Source organism: Cynocephalus volans, chromosome 2, assembly GCF_027409185.1.
Source record: "Cynocephalus volans isolate mCynVol1 chromosome 2, mCynVol1.pri, whole genome shotgun sequence".
In the NCBI taxonomy this organism is placed as follows: domain Eukaryota; kingdom Metazoa; phylum Chordata; class Mammalia; order Dermoptera; family Cynocephalidae; genus Cynocephalus; species Cynocephalus volans.
Window position 1 is genome coordinate 49881757 of NC_084461.1, and position 17923 is coordinate 49899679.

Below are 17923 nucleotides of genomic sequence, written 5' to 3' on the forward strand. Positions count from 1 at the left end.
ACGCTGCCGCCGCGGGTTTGGATCCTATATAGGACTGGCCGGTGCACTCATGGCGGTGCACTCACTGGCTGAGTGCCGGTCACGAAAAAGACAAAAAAAAAAAAAAAATGAAATTACTCTTTAATTGTCCTCCAAAATTCACCAAGAATCCCTTAACTTCAAGTTAGCAAGCTAAGTAAATTTTACGTTGTTTTCCACCTTTGCCACATGGCTATTCTAGCTCATAAACAGACCTTCTTTTCCTTTGTTAAGGTCATCCGAATTGTGGGTTACAAGAAGTCCTCAGGTTGGTTAATGGACACAAAATTACAGCTAGATAGAAAAAATAAATTCTAGTGGTGTAGAGCAGTGCTAGGTATCTATAATTAACAATAATTTATTGTATGTTATCAAATGGCTAGAAGAGAGGGAATCAAATGATCTTATTACAAAGAAATGATAAAGTTTTGTGATGATGAATATGCTAATTACCCTGATTTGATTATCACTCATGGTGTGCATTACTGAAATATAACTCCGTACCCCATAAATATGTACCATCAATGCATTGCAATTAAAAATAAATAGATTCCTTAAAAAAAAAAGGCATCCCAGGGATACATTTCTGACATACAGTGCTACTGTTCCGTACATGCACAGCTCCTGGCTCACAGAAGATGCTCAAAAAAATGTACTGAATAAATAAACACACAGACACACACGTCCACACACATGACAAGGCAGGATCAATAGGTGAGACTATCTCCAATAACCCCTTCCTTTTTCTAGTTCCAGTTGGAACTAGAAAGTAGCCAAAGAATTAGAAGTGAGACCAGGAGAGAGAAGTTGTAAGAATCCTCTCTCCTTCCACCTCCTCACTTTCTCCTGGAAAGGGCACTTTTCCCCAGGGGGGATCTATGGTAGGTGAGATTATGGATGATCTGGGTGACAACCAGAATGCTGTCTAAAACATGGATTTCAAATATCCTAGTAGGCACTGCATAACAACCCAGTTTGCTTGGCTCTGTTACATTTTACATGTGTGAACTTGGACAGATTACATAACCTCTCGTATCTCAGTCTCCTCATCTGCAAAACTGAGAGTGATATCTACCTCATAAGATTGTTGTGAGGATTATATAAAATGAGAGGTTAAATGCCCAAAACAGTACCTGGTAAAAAGAAAGCACTCAGAGAATATTAGCCCACCGGCATGCACATGAAGAATTTACTTAATACCTGTCATTGGTAATACAAGGGGGCCCTCAAATTTCTCAAATTTCGTATTGCTCCAAAGGTTCTAGAATTTTTTCATCTGGAACTGACCTCGACTAAAGTCAGTTTGAACTTTTTACTAAAACAAAAATGTCTCAGATTTTTTTTTCTTTGAAATTGACATTAATTCGTGTAAGTCAATGGGGAGCTGTTCACGCCCTACAGGAAAAGTAGGAAAAGTGACCTACAGCATTTTCCCCTGAAGGAGTTAACGGTGCTTCCTAAGGAGCCAACCATGATTAACACAGTTCTGGAAAAACATGGCTCATCGTCACATGTAAACAACTCATGGCTCTGAAAGGTCACGCTGCCTATGACGGAGTATTTAAATAGCCAACTGCTGACATCAGACCACGATGTCTTTCATTAGGCATGAAATCTTGAATGAGGCAGAAATAAATCAGATAAATAATCCACTGTCATCAATTCATGCAGGCTTAATTTATAGTTTAAGAAATGAATATGAAACACACTAATAAAGCATTTTAAATAAGGTTATCATACCAGCTAATCAATCCCTTTCCGAAGCAAAAATTTTAACGTCAGAATTCTGAGAATTTTATTCTAATACAGAATAGTTAAGTTTACTGCACTTGACAGCTGAGTAAATAGAAATAGTATGGCAGGTAATTCATGTTCTATGCTCGTTTGAAAAATTAGTTTATAAAAGGAAACATTAGTTCATGAAAGAAAAATATTCTGTGGACATGCTGCCTCTATTATAATAAATATTCAATATAATAATCTAATTTAATGTGATTTTGTTTTGGTTTTTAATTAAAAAATTTTTTGGTATAATCTATAACTTCATATGTGCAGAATTTAAACAGAAAATAGTGTATAAAGCAAAAATTCTCCCTCTCAATAGCTGAGACAAAAATCAAAAGTATTGTTATTTCTGGGAAGAGGCAAGTAGATGAAATTGGTCAGGGACACTCAGAAGGCATTAAAAATGTTGGTACTGTTCTGTTTCTCAAACTGTTCATTTTAGTAGCATTCTTTATACTTTACATAATCACTAGATATATTCTCTTATATGTATGAAATAATTTCAAACAAAAAGTGGAAAAATAAATCTCCCTCCGAGACCCTCCTTCAAGCACTCAGCTGCCTGTCCACTACCAATTGACTTTCAGGTTGTCTGTCAAAGTTTGCTTTTACAAACACTGCTGCAGCAAATGGCCTTGTAGATACATCATTCTCTATCTATGCAAGTATTAGATCACTGTTTTTTTGTGGTAGGACAAACTGTATTTCATAAATTTCATATTAAGTGTGAACTACTGTCTTCTGCATTATGAACAGATGTGACACAGGCAGGAGTGTAAATAATATTCCAGAACAATCTGCCATGGGGGGTTGCCCTAGGCCTAGCTGAGTGACTCTGGGTGTCTTCATCACAAACATCACTGTGTCGGTCTTTGAAGTTCTCACTTGCTTTGCAGACGCAAGGAGAAGGGCTGTGGGGAGAGCTGGACACAGTTTTCCTGAAGCCTCTGAGTTAAGGTTCAATTATTTTTTGCTTTTGTTCTAGAGCAGGTCTCACTCCTCCTGAATTCAACTCGTGAAGAACTGTAGTCAGAGTGTAATTATAATTATAATTTCTTCACTCCTTAATTTTAAGCTTGCTGTCCAGAAAGGTCCCTGAGTTTTCTTCCACATGACTCAGTGGTAGAAAAGTAAGGTCATTTCGTTCTCCTCTGCCCCTCCAAGCAAATGTGTGATCCATCAAAACCAAAAATACGTTGAGAATAATGAGAAATATATATGCCTTAAGGAAGAAATACTGATAGTGCTCCAGAAAAATTATGGACAGAGATGATTCACGTTGCATCAAGGGAAGGGGTTAAAAGTTATTTACACACACTACACTCAGACTCTCTTAGGTGCTCCTGAGCATTTATTAACCAATAAGATTCACTGAAAGTAGCATGAAAATGTGGGCTTCATTAAACAGTTAAACAACTGAACATAACACGAAAAAGAGCAATGGTTTTGAAAACTGCTTTTTATTCCATATACCCTTTACGCCACTAGATGGCGGTAGAACACAGACCATGAGTTGCCACTGGCAGGGTGGTGGTGGAAGGATTCTTTGATTTGGTTTTACTTCCAGGAAAAAACAACAACAACAACAACAGCAACAACAACAACAACAACCAAAAAAAAAAAAAAAAACGGAGTCAAATTATGAATATTTACAAGATAGAAGGGTCATTTTGATTGAAAAGAAAACCTCTTTCCAAGTTATGTGTTGCTTAAACGATATGAAATCGCTATTTTTGTACATTAAGAAAAGTTGAATATTACTACATTTTTTCTAACAGTCTCCAAATAGCTGTGTTTTGGTTAGAATACTGTATTTTCAAATCAGGCATATTAGTCTGAATGATGTGAGGGTCTCTCCAGGGATCCAGGATAATGTTTGGGTGTCTCCTGTTTTTTCCTTCATCAAAAATTCCACTTTTAATATTACATCCTTCCAAATGAGAATTCTAGGTGATTTAGAGATTAACAAGGTTGTCATATCACAAATAGTGGGACCAGTGGGACCAGAGGCAGCTGACTCCAGAGAAGGGTTTCCTGCACTTCAGCAGTGTTGTGTCTCCTTAGTGCTCTTTTGCTCCCAAGAATTCTGGTCAAATTGTTATTTATGCTCTTGGGGAGGAAAAGGCCAGTTGCTGAGGGGCGTGGTGCGGCACAGCAGTGGGATTCCTCTCCTCTTGACACCTAGCCTTCATGACTAAAGAAATATTCACACCAAAAGATTTCAACACAACCATAGGAGAGTATTTCAAACTTGAATTATACAAAATGCTTAAAGCTGCCACTTTATCTGGGGATCAAAGGGATTCTGAGCCTATAGGGTAAAGCATATGAAACTGGAGGTAGAAAAGAGTTTAGGTTAAACACTAGCAAGACTTTCTAAGCCTGACAGTGTTTTAGACATTGGAATAGATTATGGAGGTATATTATAGGATCCTTTCTGAAAATTATGTCCATCCAAGATGTTTTAAGTTTCACCCCCACCCAACAAAGTGGAATATATCTTTGCATGACTTCCTAAATTCTCTTGTAATTTAGGGTTCTATCCTCCTTGCTTCACAGGAAACCATGGATTGGAAAGAACAGGGGGGGATCCTTTCATGTTTTGGAGATGCCGTCAGGCATAGGAAATGGGCTCTCCAGTCAAGGCAGCAGACAAGATGGGCTCGGGTGAGGACATTTGACCACTTTAGACAGTGGGGGGCCATTTTTAGAAGTCACAGGACAGAAAATACACATAGAAAATTAAACCTTTTTAGGATATAAACCTTTTCAATATATAAAGTAAAATAACAATAATAGTTACTTTTGGGTTTAGAATTATGGGAACTTTTTGTTTTCTTCCTTTTGTTTATTTTTCTAAACTTTTTCGCCGGAATTTAGTGTGAAACCCCAAATCCCAAAGTATGCTAGGAAAAGAGGATAATTATTTGGTCTACTTGGCTGACCATTTTCCTGAATGACTTGTCTAAAATCAGTTGTTTTCTTTCTGTCTATTGGTGAAAGCAATTATGGTATATCAGGCCAAATAATGTTGGTATCACTTTAAGTGACATAAACATCTTATACTTTTAGCATTATAATATTTACCATTGAATGGGAAGCGTGTTTTTAAAATTTGAGGTGTTAGTGGTTAGGTCAACAAAATATGCTTAGTTGTGCCAAAACAGGGCTTAGAGAAGGCCACGAACTGATGCTAACTGGGCCTTTGTCTTACGTGCGTCCCCAAGGATGCTCTCTCAGTGGTGAAACTGTTCATTCAGAGTTTAACGGACTTTTTTTTTTTTTAAATTTCAGTAGAGCTTTTCAGATCTTATACCTCAGTGAAAGACCATTTGTAAAAACTGTGATGAAGCTACTTAAAATGAATCTGCAGCCTCAGGGGCAATGACCATCCGCTACAAGGTGTTATGAATCACTCAGCAAATCACAAGCAAAGTCTTCTAAATATATTACCGGATAAAATATATTGTATCTTACATACACAGAGTCAGTATATATTTAAATTTCCAATTTCCAAGGTATTAAGGACTTACCTCTTTTATTTAAATGGCTTACTAACAGACTGGATGATATTTTACATACATATGTGTACACACACACACACACAAACACTTGTGACCCAGTGTAACGAATTCTATTATTATTATTTTTTTTGAGATTATAGGTATGCTACAGAAAATGTCTAATTACGTAAAAGAACAGATTTCCTTAGAACTTAAGAGCACTGATGGCAGGACCCATGCCAAATTTATTAATCTAAATAGATTAATAACTACTACTTGAAGTAAGAAGACAAACTATCATATATAGACTTTTTTTCACTTTTTCCTATAAATTTACATATTTTTTTACAACAATACCTACAGCCTTTTAGTTAGAAGTAAGAATAACTACCGAAGTAAACTCAAATTGAAGAGATTGGTTCTACATTTGGTGATGACTATTTGCGTTTTGCCTGATAAGTTCTCAAAAGTAATCACTTAAAAATCCTTATTTTTATAAGACTTTGCTATCAAAAATATGATTAAAGCATATAAGGGTAAATTTTTTTGGACATAGAAATATAGGTACTAGAAAGAATTCATGATCTTCAGCAAAACCTTAAGCAAACAAGACATTTTACCATCTGAAAGGGATGGCGGTCGCATTCTATTTTTACTTGCCTGCCTTAATTTTTTAAATATCACTATTTTACATTATTTATGGATTGATTAAATTTTGGGTCTAAATTATAGCAATAACAAAATTTCAGGAGGAATTATACATTCAAACACTGCTATATTCATTTTTAAAAAACAATACCTGTTATGACATTTTAGAGATGAAAGAGCAATTTTATCTCTATGCCATTAAACCAATAACAATTAAAATTTGTTAAATATTACATTTTCTATAAATGTGTTGAGAGTTTTACAAGCCAGGTATTATTTCAACTTCTTAACAACCCTATGAGGCAGGTACTTTTGGAATTGTCATTTTATAGAGGAGGATACTGTGCTTGGAACAGTTCAATGACTTGCTCAAGACCACTCAGTGGGTAAGAGGAGGTGAAAGGGTTTTAAATGGGCATGACTGTCCTTCATTCAGCCCAGTCCCTTAATCTTACCAACTGGAGAAAAGAAAGCCCAGAGAAGTTTAATGTGTTGCCCAAGGCACTACAGCTATTTATGACATACCCCTGATTATAATTTTAATAATCTCTCAGGACTACTTGTATTTCAATATTTAACATATCTTATCATTGTTGGCTTTAAATCTGCTTTCTGCCCCAGGTTAAGTCAGTGGTATCTCATTCTGACCCTAGTTGCTTATACCAGGGGCTCTCAACTTCTCATGCACACTGGAAAAATACTGAGGCCTTAAAAACTACAGATGCTTGGATCTCACCCCCAGATTTTTGGATTTAATTGACAAGGGGTGCAGCCCAGGCATTGGGGTAAGAGCTCTCTAGGAGCATATAACGTGTAGAAGTCCATCCAATTATTACCCCTGTACATATATTCCAAAACATTTTTGATCATTTTATCACCTTGCATCTATGCCACGTGAGTAATGTATTTTCGTGATTTGTGTGCCTAAAAGAAACAAATAAACATGAACATACCACTCGGCTAAGTCTTTGTAATGACATATGTAAAAAGGGGGTAAATAAGGTATCAAGTTGAATTAGATTATTGAATTTCAAGCACTGATCATGTATCTAATTATACTAAAAGTAATTTAATCTGTGATATAGCCTTCTGCTCCTAGCGCTTATGTCAGTTAATGAAATACAGGCCCGTTTAAGTGTATCCCTTAGGTAATTTGTTATTTGAAGCAAAGACACTCTTTGGGTTTAGGAGTTTAGAGGAAACAGATCAATATGACCAAATTATATTCTCAAACAATGCCTTTGAACTACTTGAATGAATCACAGAATTTGTATTTATACTTATGTTTGATTTAAAATTAAATTAAGAACCAGAAGTAATCTCCCAAAGTAAATGTTCAGATCCATGAGAAACCTGCTCATTCACCAAGCTGTGCTTACCTGAGCAAATGGGGTCACAATCAAGTCATCTCCGTGTCTGAAAAATAAACCAAATCCCATGTTAGAAGTCAGCAACAACTCTATGACCACTTTTGATCAATATTAAACGGTAAGTTCCACTTTCATAAATTCCCATAGAGAATTACAGTAATTCCATCCTTATTTTCTGCTCATGTTCTTCCCAGCCACTGAGTTGAAAATATGTCTTCTGGGATATTGACCATTGTCCAGCTCCCTGGGTAAAAAGAAGGGCTTCTTGATCATCAAACAAGGTCACTGTTTCTTTTTAAGCATCCAAGATATGCACGGTAGAAACAGAGTTCCAGTAGTGGGGCCTGAGGTTTACTTTTGGCTTCTTGTTGTTGATATCAGTAAGGGCAGCTGTGGAAGGAACCAGCAACCGCAGTGGCTTCAGTGAGAAGACCTTGCACCGTCTAACATTTGAAGGTGATTAGCACGAGTGTTCCGCATCATCGTGTGTAAGTCCTGGACAGGCTAGGAACTGTAGATGACATGGGACTGCATCATCAACTAATAAAAACCCAGTGAAACTTTCAACTGACTCACTTCACAGCCACTGTAGCTACAGGGGAATGTTACCCCGTGTGTGCTGTTGCTACAGCAACCTCAGCTACACCGTGCCCAGGATACAGGACCAAGGTGTCAGCATGACGTGTCTTGGAAGGACAGGGAAAGGCAAGGAAAATTGTGCAACATTCTACTTGGAGGAAAGCAAGAAACTGGGGCTCAGGGTTCTTTTGTGGTTCTTCTTAGCATGAATAATTCAAGAGGATTTCCAGAATCTCCATGGGCTATTTCTTGATCTAGCTAGCCAAAGCTCTTAAATCAAAAGTCAACGTAGTTATTCTACACTGAAAGTTTCCCGGACATGACTCCCACTGAGAACAGTGCAACTGAACTGTGTGCTCACCCGCGAACAATCCACAAAGGTTCCAAGTGACCTAAGACAACACTCACGAAATATGCTGCAGCACAAGGAGCATATGGATGTCAGTTACCAATAATCAGACCAGTTGTTATGGTCATCATGCAAATCATGCAGAGATCTTGAAATAAAAATGTGGAAAATAAAAGCAGAAAAAGGTAAAAACACATTTTTAAAGGAAGCATGTATTTAGAACACGTTCCAGGATCACATTTTTCGAGGGCACTTGTTCTTTGTAGAGATTATTGATAGCATCTTAAACTATACGGTTGGACATGGAGTTTTATGATCATTTTATAGAGGAGGCAACTGAAGTTCAAAGAGGCCATAAGGTGGAAAAGCTAATAAACGGCAGAGCCAGGAGTCAATCGAAAAGGTCTTCTGCGGCCGAGCCCGGAAAGGATGTTTCCTAGAAAAATGGCCCATGGGGGGAACAGGCCTGGTGTATTGAAGCGATAAGGAGCCGTTCTGGAGAGAACCAGAAAGAAGAGCCGAGGCCGAGGAGGCAGAGGAGAAACCTTGGTGAGAAAGAGCAAGATGCGGATGAGGAGTTCAGTGATTCTAGAGAATGTCCTGAGAGGCGGGAAATGCAAGAACAGTGGTTGGTGGTGAGCCAGGCGGCAGAGCCCTTGCAATGACATATAGCAGAACTTGGATTTTACTCCCTGATGGAAGCTAGGGTAGGGATTCCAGCTCTGCCACATATTAGGGGTGTGGCCTTGTGCAAGTTGTCAAAGCTCTCTTTCCCTCGGTCTCTTCATCTACAAAAAGAAGATAATAGTATGCACTTAAGTGTTGTTTTGAGATTAAGTTAATAATGTTGAGTGCTGACAAATGTGCTTAGCATGTAGTAAATGTTCAACAAACATTAGCTGTATTAATAATTAGGAGTAGTAAATATTTTTATGTCACAATGACTTTTGCTTTCCTACTCAGTCAGGAAATTGCAAAGACTTGGAAAACAGATACTTAGTTAAGAAGAACCCTTGAGTCATTGTGTCAGGTTTGTAAATGACGAAGGGCTTTGAAGGGGCAAAACTGGAAGCAGGCAGACAAGTTTAGAGGATAAAGGAGGTGAGAACCTAATCTAAATCAGTGGTAGTTGAAAGAGAGAGGAAAGACAATAACTTTAAGGGCTTTGTAAAAAAAAAAAAATTATGGCAAATATCAAACATTTACAAAAGAAAGGAGCATGTTATCATGGTAGGTGCATTATATATACAATATCAATAAGTGTTACATTAATGTTGTGAGGTAGATGATATTACTTCCATTTTGCAGATGAGAAAATTGAAGCTGAAATTGCTAAAGAGGTTTAATACAAAGTCACACAGCCAGTAAGCTGCACAACCATGCCTAGGGTTTCACTGGCTGTCTCCTACAGAACAGCTTAAAAACAGATTAAAAACAAGGCTCTAGGAAAACGGGAGAAAAAAGAGAGAGCAGTCACTACAGACATCTGGTGGAAGAAGAGAAGTCAAAACTAAATGACAGATTTCAAAATGATGTCCAGGGCTGGCCAGCTACATTTCCTTCTTGGACCATCATCCTGAAATTGTTTTCTGGCTTTTGACTATAGGCAAAATTTAGGGCTACAATTTCTCTTATGTACTCCTTTCGAAACACTGCCCTAACTCACAAAACAACCAAGAAATACTTACAATTGTACCAGTTTTAAAAAAGGATTACATACTTTAGCATTTCACAACTTTTTATACATGCACGCGGCATCTGAATAGTCTATTTGAAGCCAAACATTCCTACGAGTGGTGAGCAAATCAGGAAACTGTGTACTGTGTGTCCTATGCTTACTCAGAAGTCCAAAAACAAAAGAATTTCAATAGATTTATACACTACATATCCCATTCAAGATATGTCAGTGGTTCCTAAGACAAAAAATATTTAGACATCAGTATTTCATGACGCGAAGTATATCACACAAGGAGAAAAGACGCCATTTGAGTATATGTCTACTAGATTTGGCAATCGAATAAGCTATTACTTCGCTTTGACACACAACCATGCTGAAGACATTGTATTTGTAAAATGCACACATTTACAAATGTTATGAGTGTTACTTACAAGTGTTACAGAGGACATTCGCATAGCCAAAATTCAAGTAATAAGAAATCTAGATAGCATCCCAAGGTATAGTCTTTTCTTTTATTTTGTTCTTTATAATCGTTGAACTGCAAAGTTTATTTTCAAAGAACTAAGTCATTTTAACCAAGGCACATCATCAATCTGAAATTAACCCATGGAAATAAGTCCCCTAATTTTTTTTTCTTGCTTTCTTTCCCTGTGAAAGAATAAAGAAAGACAGTTATAATTTTAGTGAAGGAGATACGTCCCTTTTTTAAATTACCCTGAAATTGTTTCTGCCAAATATCTCAAGACTGTCTCTTTAGTAACAGTAAAATGATTCTTAGCATTTCAGTGGCAGATGTCTTGAATAAAAGACAGATGATATCCTATTCGTTTCTTTTCAAAGTAGATAATATTAAGTTATCTTTGAAGACCTAGTATGTAGTTTTAAAATCTTGGTCTAAGTCCACCACTCAATATTAAAATAGGTCTTTTCAGACATACTGTCACAGGTACATTGATGCAGGTAAAATACACTTTTACTGGTGGTTAGAAGAAAATATATTACAAATATTCTTTAATTGTGTCCTATAATTTGCTCACAATAACTAAAAAAGAGATCTGGTAGTTAAGCTCAGTAGAAGATTCATTTTGTTATTATATATGATTTGGCTCAAAGTATGTGTGTTTAATGAATTGAATAATCACACAAACCAAAAAAGGCCCATGAAATAAAAATATTCTGCAATTCTGCACTTGAACAACTTTCCCAACAAGGAACTTTTTAAAGTGCCTTAGCTAACTGAAGTGGGGTTAGGTGGGATTATAACACCACATAGTAAGTTAGGGCTTCCTGAGATGGGAAGAGATTTAGGGTCTTTACCAACTGACCGAGAAGCTAGAATCAAAGTTGTACAGTGAGTATTTTCTGGAGACCTGAAATTGTACCTGTTGGTGACATGAATTTTTTTTTTTTTTTTTTTGTCATTTTTTCGTGACCGGCACTCAGCCAGTGAGTGCACTGGTCATTCCTATATAGGATCCGAACCTGTGGCGGGAGCGTCGCCGCGCTCCCAGCGCAGCACTCCACCGAGTGCGCCACGGGCTCGGCCCGGTGACATGAATTTTAAGGGAGGATTATATAATATTATTGTCTTTCATTTAAACAAAAACAAACATAACAACAAACTTTAGCAAAAAGTAACTGGGATCTGTTTTACGGGAAAAAAATAGCTTTTTTTTTTTAAGAACTGGAGTATTTGTAGGGGACAGAGGGGTAGAGAGTGAGGGCTAGGGGGACTCAAAAAGAAAGCTCATTTTTGACATTGTATGTATGTATGTATGTATGTATTTGGGTGATAGGAGATTGGTACCCAGGTAATAGTCACAGCAGAGTACAAGTGCAGAAATTTCTAGTACAGACAGGATGAGCCACTGCAGCTCACTGTGGGAGGCAGTGTCACACTGGTCTTGAGTCAGCATGCTTGGTCACCTGCCCTGGTTACCAAGGGCTGAACCAAGTCACCTTCTCCAGCCCCAGGGAGCCCCGCCTCTCCTCTCTCCAAAGGACTTGCTGAGTCCTAAGCCAGTGCTACTGGAGGCAGGGGAATGAATCCAAAGTTCAAGTGCACTGTTCACTTTTCTTTTTTCCACAAGAGGAATGACAAGAGAGTCAAGAACTCCTACTCTCTATGCCATTTGCCATCTTTTCCCTACTTCTGAATTATTTACTATTTATTTTCTACCTTCATTCTTTCTGTAGTAAGGAGCCAAAAACATAGGCAAGAAACTCAAAGAGAGAAGTCCAAAAGCAAACCCTCTTACAGAAACTTCACTGGGATCCATAAATTATTTAAGTACTTAAATATGGAAAAGCCCATTGTCATCTTAAAAAATAGGTTCAATCAACATGAGCACCTCAAAAATATAATTTCATAAACAAATTCAAGATTGTGTTGAAACACACTAGGTGGTAACCCTTCTCCATTTCAATGTTACCAAACCAGAAGGAAAAGGAGATGCAGTGAATGAGAAGAAAGTTTATGCTTTATTGAGCGAAGACCTCGAATCCTATTATAGTAAAAGCATCAGCAGCCATGTAAGACCTACAGCTTATGAATATCACATGTTGCAAATTTCAGCATGACAGCTAGTTAGATGAATGAGTGCTCTGAAGAGTCATCAGTTGAGGTTCACTTTCCAAATCCAATCTTGTGTAAACTTCTTGATCTACTGTGCTTCACTCTATTTTGCTATAAAACTAGAAAGATATTCTATTCTGAAGTTTGCCAATAAGATTAAGGAGTTGATAAACATACAGATAATAGGTATTTTGAAATTCTAGTGTCATTTTCCCCTTGGACTCAAAATTATCATCCATTTATCAATTCACCCTTGATCCACCTCTTTTAGAATTACAGAGAAACAAGTATGTCCTCATTTTTAATATGTACATTAAATCATTTCTGGAAGTCTAGGCTATTTGACAACACTCAAGAATTAGCCATAGGAGGAGCTCTGTCTACTCACCACTCTCTACTTCCATGTTCACAGAAGTACAGACATATAAAACAAATAAATAAATGCATAACTCAATCTGCTTGATTTTTTTAAAGTTATATATATATATATATTTAAAAGTTTTATATATATATATATATATAACTATATATAGTAGAAACTTATATAACTACTATATAATAGAAACTTTGGGAAATACCAAAACACTTAAAGAACCACCCAAAGATAACTATTGATAACATTTCCTTCTGGGTGTATGTGAGCACATGCGTGTTATACATGACTTTTATGGAATACATGACTTCTTACAGAATTAGAAGCATACTATATATTCAATTTTATATCTTGATTTTAGCATTAAACATTATTGAATCATGAAAAATTTCACATGGCTTTATTCTTTGAAAACATTTTTAATGATTCCAGCCTGTGTTCAGTAATTTCTAAAATATTCAAGTAGCTATCAATCCAAATGTATTAAAATGTAAGCACTGATTTTATTTTAAAATAAAAAATTTTTTTGAAATAATTGTATGTTACTGAGCTTCATTTTAGTTCATTTATTCATTCACTTATTCTTTTAAAATCTACTTATTAAAGGACACATGCTTATTGTATAGCACATGATATATATATGTATCATAAGACAAAGCTGAATATCAAAATACTACATGAAAAACTGGGCTTCATGGGGAATTTGTGGGGATGTTGAATATTTTAAGTTGCTACCCTTTTAAATTAGAATCATAAAACTAAAGTTTCAGACAATAAAAGTGTTCAGGAAAAGTGGACTACCAAGAACATTTTGCAAACCCAAATTATAATTTTCCATAGATATCATTTAAAAGAGGTGATTTAAAAAAAAAATATGTTCGCTCTACCAAATAATAGACGTCAAATTTAAGAATATAATGAACTCTTTAAAATTACTTATGAAGAAGGCATTATGATTTTTGATAAACCTGTATTAATCAATAAACTGCTAAAACAAAACACAAGAAAAAACACATGAAAACCTGTGCCTCATTGATATTAATTTTCCTGCATTTATAGATCCTGTGTATTGCTTGGCCTTTCAATTTGGAACTAGCTCCATTGTTAGCTAAAAATAAGTTAAGTAGTAACTCTAGTTATGAAACTCTAAGGAATGAAGTTTCAAGTATAACAAAGCCAACCTCAGTTATCAGTAAATGTGATTTTCCTCCTTGAAGCTATCGCTGCTTAGAATTAAAGAAATCCATTTAACACAAAAACTTGTATTAAAAGTCACAACGACCAAAATTTGCATTTTGGCAAGAATGTCCAGCAACATTTTACCGAGAATCAAGAAAATGTAAATTAGTATAAGAGCAAAATTAAAGCTGTTCGGTACTGCATGAGGTAATATCTTCCAAACTGAAAATTTTCAATGTCAAACTCCAAGCCACATGTGTCTCTGTATACACAGCTTTGCTGATTTTTTGATAATGCGAAATATAGTTATCAGTCATCGAGTAGAAATGTTTACCCCCATTTGAAGAGCACATTGCTATCTATATCCCATTCTCACACAAAAAGGAGAAACCAAATTATAGGCCTTTCCTCAGTTTTAACAGACAATTAAGCTAACACCCTATTCTACAAAAATAAGTGAATTAGTACACACCTGGCCATTTAAATGCTTAATTTTATGAGGAAACAGCCTATCTTATGTACTTTTCACCTTTTCTTGGCCTTCAAATTGAAATTTCCTAATAGATTTGAGTGGTAACTTATCCTGAAGTCTCTATCACTGATGCCCAGCAAAGTGACTTGGCACCATGCTGGTTTCAGCACTGGGAGCCTTTGTAATATGTTACCATTATATTTTATTTCTTAAAAGTGGCTTTCAATGTGAAATGTCAGAGTACAAATATTCAACAAAATTGTAAATAATAATGCTAATAATTCCAAATAATCATAATTATTATAAAACAATAATGATAACTAATATTTATCAAATGATTACAATGTGCCACGCACTATGCAAATCACTCTTGTAATGATTATTTCTTATTCATTTCTTTTTATAGTCGAGAATAAGAAGACCCAAGGAGGACACAAAATTGCATGCCCATGAAGCGATGGAGCCAGGATTCAAATTCATATTCATAGGCCTTATGACTTTGGGGCTCTGCTCAAACACTATGCAATTCTGCATCTATAATGCATCTCTCAATGCCAAAACAATTCAACACAATGCCTATTCTTTAGTGCATTTTCTATTTCATGTAGATGATATGATAAAGACAACAAGTAGAAGAGTTACAGATAAATGCAAAAATAAAATACCCAAACAATAAAATCAGACCTCAAAATCAAAACAACACATTGATGACTTACAAAACAAAACAAGCTCAGTTCACCTAATGATTTTCATGTTCCACAACCCTAAAATAAAGTAATAAGTAAAATAATTTTTGGTTTACCATCCAGGGATTATTCTGGCAGATAGTTTAATAACATGTGTCCATATTCAGAGTGTAGCAAGACTATGTATAAGACATACATATCAAAGGCTTTTGAAGATATCATATATGTATATACACATTTACATATAAATATATATGCATATTATGTGTGTGTGTATATATACATTGTGTGTGTATAATCCTAGGGAAATTTTGTGGGCTCTCATTTTTTTTTACATAAGCATTTAGTTTTCTGCCTTCTGTATTTAGAATGAGGGGAGAAAATATACTGTGTGAAGGAAAAAAGAAATTGTACAGGAAAAAACCCACTACAATTTTTTCTAGCATTAAGATAATTTACTATATTATTTTACTTATACTACTCCATGTAAAAACTTCTTAGAGAACATCTGCTCTGTAAACATTACATTTTAAGCTATATTTCATATGATTAAAAAAATATATTTAACTTTAGAAAAGGATGTGACCTCAGAAGATATGTAGCTTTCTAAAACTTAAACTATTTGGTTACTTCTTATTAACATTTTAAGAATTAAGAAACAACTTAATAGCAAGAAAACAACCCAATCAAAAAATGGGCAAATGAAATAAATACATTTCTCAAAACAAGACATGCAAAAGGGCAACAGGTATAAGAAAAGGTGCTCAACATCAGGGAAATGCAAATGAAAACCTCAGTGAGACATCACCCCATGCCTGTAAGAATGGCTTTTATAAAAAAAACACAAAAGATTACAAATGTTGATGAGGATGTGGAGAAAAGGGAGCCCCTTGTACACTGTTGGTGGAAATGTAAATTAGTACAGCCATTATGGAAAATATGAAGGTTCCTCCAAAAAATTAAAAATAGAGCTACCATATAATTCAGCAATTCCATTTCTGGGAATACTGTATATGCAGAGAAAATGAAATCAGTAGGTGGAAGAGATATTTTTGCACTCCCATATTCATTGCGATATTATTCACCATTGCCAACATGAGGAATTAACCTAAAGTATCCATGAATGGATGAACAGATAGAGAAAATACAGTAAATATACACAACAGAATATTATTCAGCATTAAGTAACAAGGAAATACTGCCATTTGCAACAATATGAATGAACCTGGAGTACATTATGCTTAATGAAATAAGCCAGGCACAGAAAGACAAATACTGTGTGATCTCACATATATGAGAGTACTTCAAAAAGTTCATGGAGAGATTCATATTATTCTTTAACTCTATTTTTTCATGAGCTTTCTGAAGTACCCTTGTCTATGAAATCTAAAAATAATTGAACTCATAGAAGCAGAGAGTAGAATGGTGGTTGCCAGGGGCTGGGGGGTGGGGGGTGGGGGGTGGGTTGGGATGGGAGATGTTGGTTAAAGGGTACAAAGATTCAATCAGACAGGAGGAGTAAGTTCAAGAGGTCTATTGTACAGGCTGGTGACTATGATTTATAATAATGTATAGTACACTTGAAAATTGTTGAGAGAAGATTTTAAATGCTCCCATCAGAAAAATGGTAAGTATAAGTGATAGATATGTTAATTAGCTTGATTTAATCATTCCACAATGTATACATATATCAGAACATTACGGGGCCGGCCCGTGGCTCACTCGGGAGAGTGCGGTGCTGATAACACCAAGGCCACGGGTTCGGATCCCATATAGGGATGGCCAGTTGCTCACTGGGTGAGCGTGGTGCTGACAACACCAAGTCAAGTGTTAAGATCCCCTTACTGGTCATCTTTAAAAAAAAAAAAAAGAACATTACATTATACACTATAAAGATATACAATTTGTCATTCATCAATTAAAAAAATTTTTAAAAAAGAATGAAGGCCTGGCCTGATATTCAACCAAGAACATTCTTAAAACAAAAACCCTTGTTTTTGGTCCATGTGTGTTCACATCACTTGCGAAGGACGTACACCGATGAGAAAGCAAAGAAGTGGAGGTTACGCAACATGAGAAAAAAATTCTCCAGTCTGAAATGGAATCTCTTTATCTGTCATAAGACAAAAATTTAGGCTATGTTAGAGAAAATACATGATGCCAATAAACACTCTCAAATTGTAAGTTATGTGATGGCACAAAAGACAATCAGTGCTTCAAAATTATATATCAAAAATGTTGCCAATTTCAGTAACTTAAAAAGTCTTTAGAAAATACGTGTAAATATGTTCACTAAGCATATTAGGTTTCTTTGTTTAATAAAAAGCAATACAATGGAGGGATTTTTCCAGGAGTGTTGATGTCACTAATTGCCGTCAGCAGCTTTGAGTGCTGGGCTGAGTCTGACTTGCACAGAGGGGAAGAAGGAAGGTGGACAGGGCTGTGCATGCGGCCGGTGTTCTCAAATGCCCTCTCCGGTGTTTCAGGAACAGGCTCTTCTTTCACAGTTTATCTCGTTTGACAGTCCTGTTCTTAATGTCAGTGGCCCTGCCTTCTTGGTTTTTCTCCAGGATAGATTCCTGGGAGAAAGATATTTGGGTACCTAGTGCAACAATTTTAAAAGTCGACCTGTGGTAAAAACAGTCAGTAGACTGAAAGGAAGGGCTTGATGGAATAGAGAGGAAAGCGATATGTTCTGAGTTTGCCTA

The 17923-nt window shown here is 36.0% G+C and overlaps 1 protein-coding gene across 4 annotated transcripts in view; it reads right to left on the reverse strand.

Moving 5' to 3' along the window:
- Nucleotides 1-17923, reverse strand: part of LOC134369517 (3',5'-cyclic-AMP phosphodiesterase 4D) — a 335504-nt gene that overhangs the window by 194696 nt on the left and 122885 nt on the right. For 2 of the 4 annotated variants that reach the window (XM_063085989.1, XM_063085988.1), the window contains exon 3: nucleotides 7334-7370. In XM_063085989.1, coding sequence (XP_062942059.1) covers nucleotides 7334-7370 — 37 coding nt within the window. Of the gene's footprint in view, nucleotides 1-7333; nucleotides 7371-7479; nucleotides 7853-17923 lie in introns of those variants that run through there. The other 2 variants (XM_063085986.1, XM_063085987.1) reach the window with 2 other exon arrangements.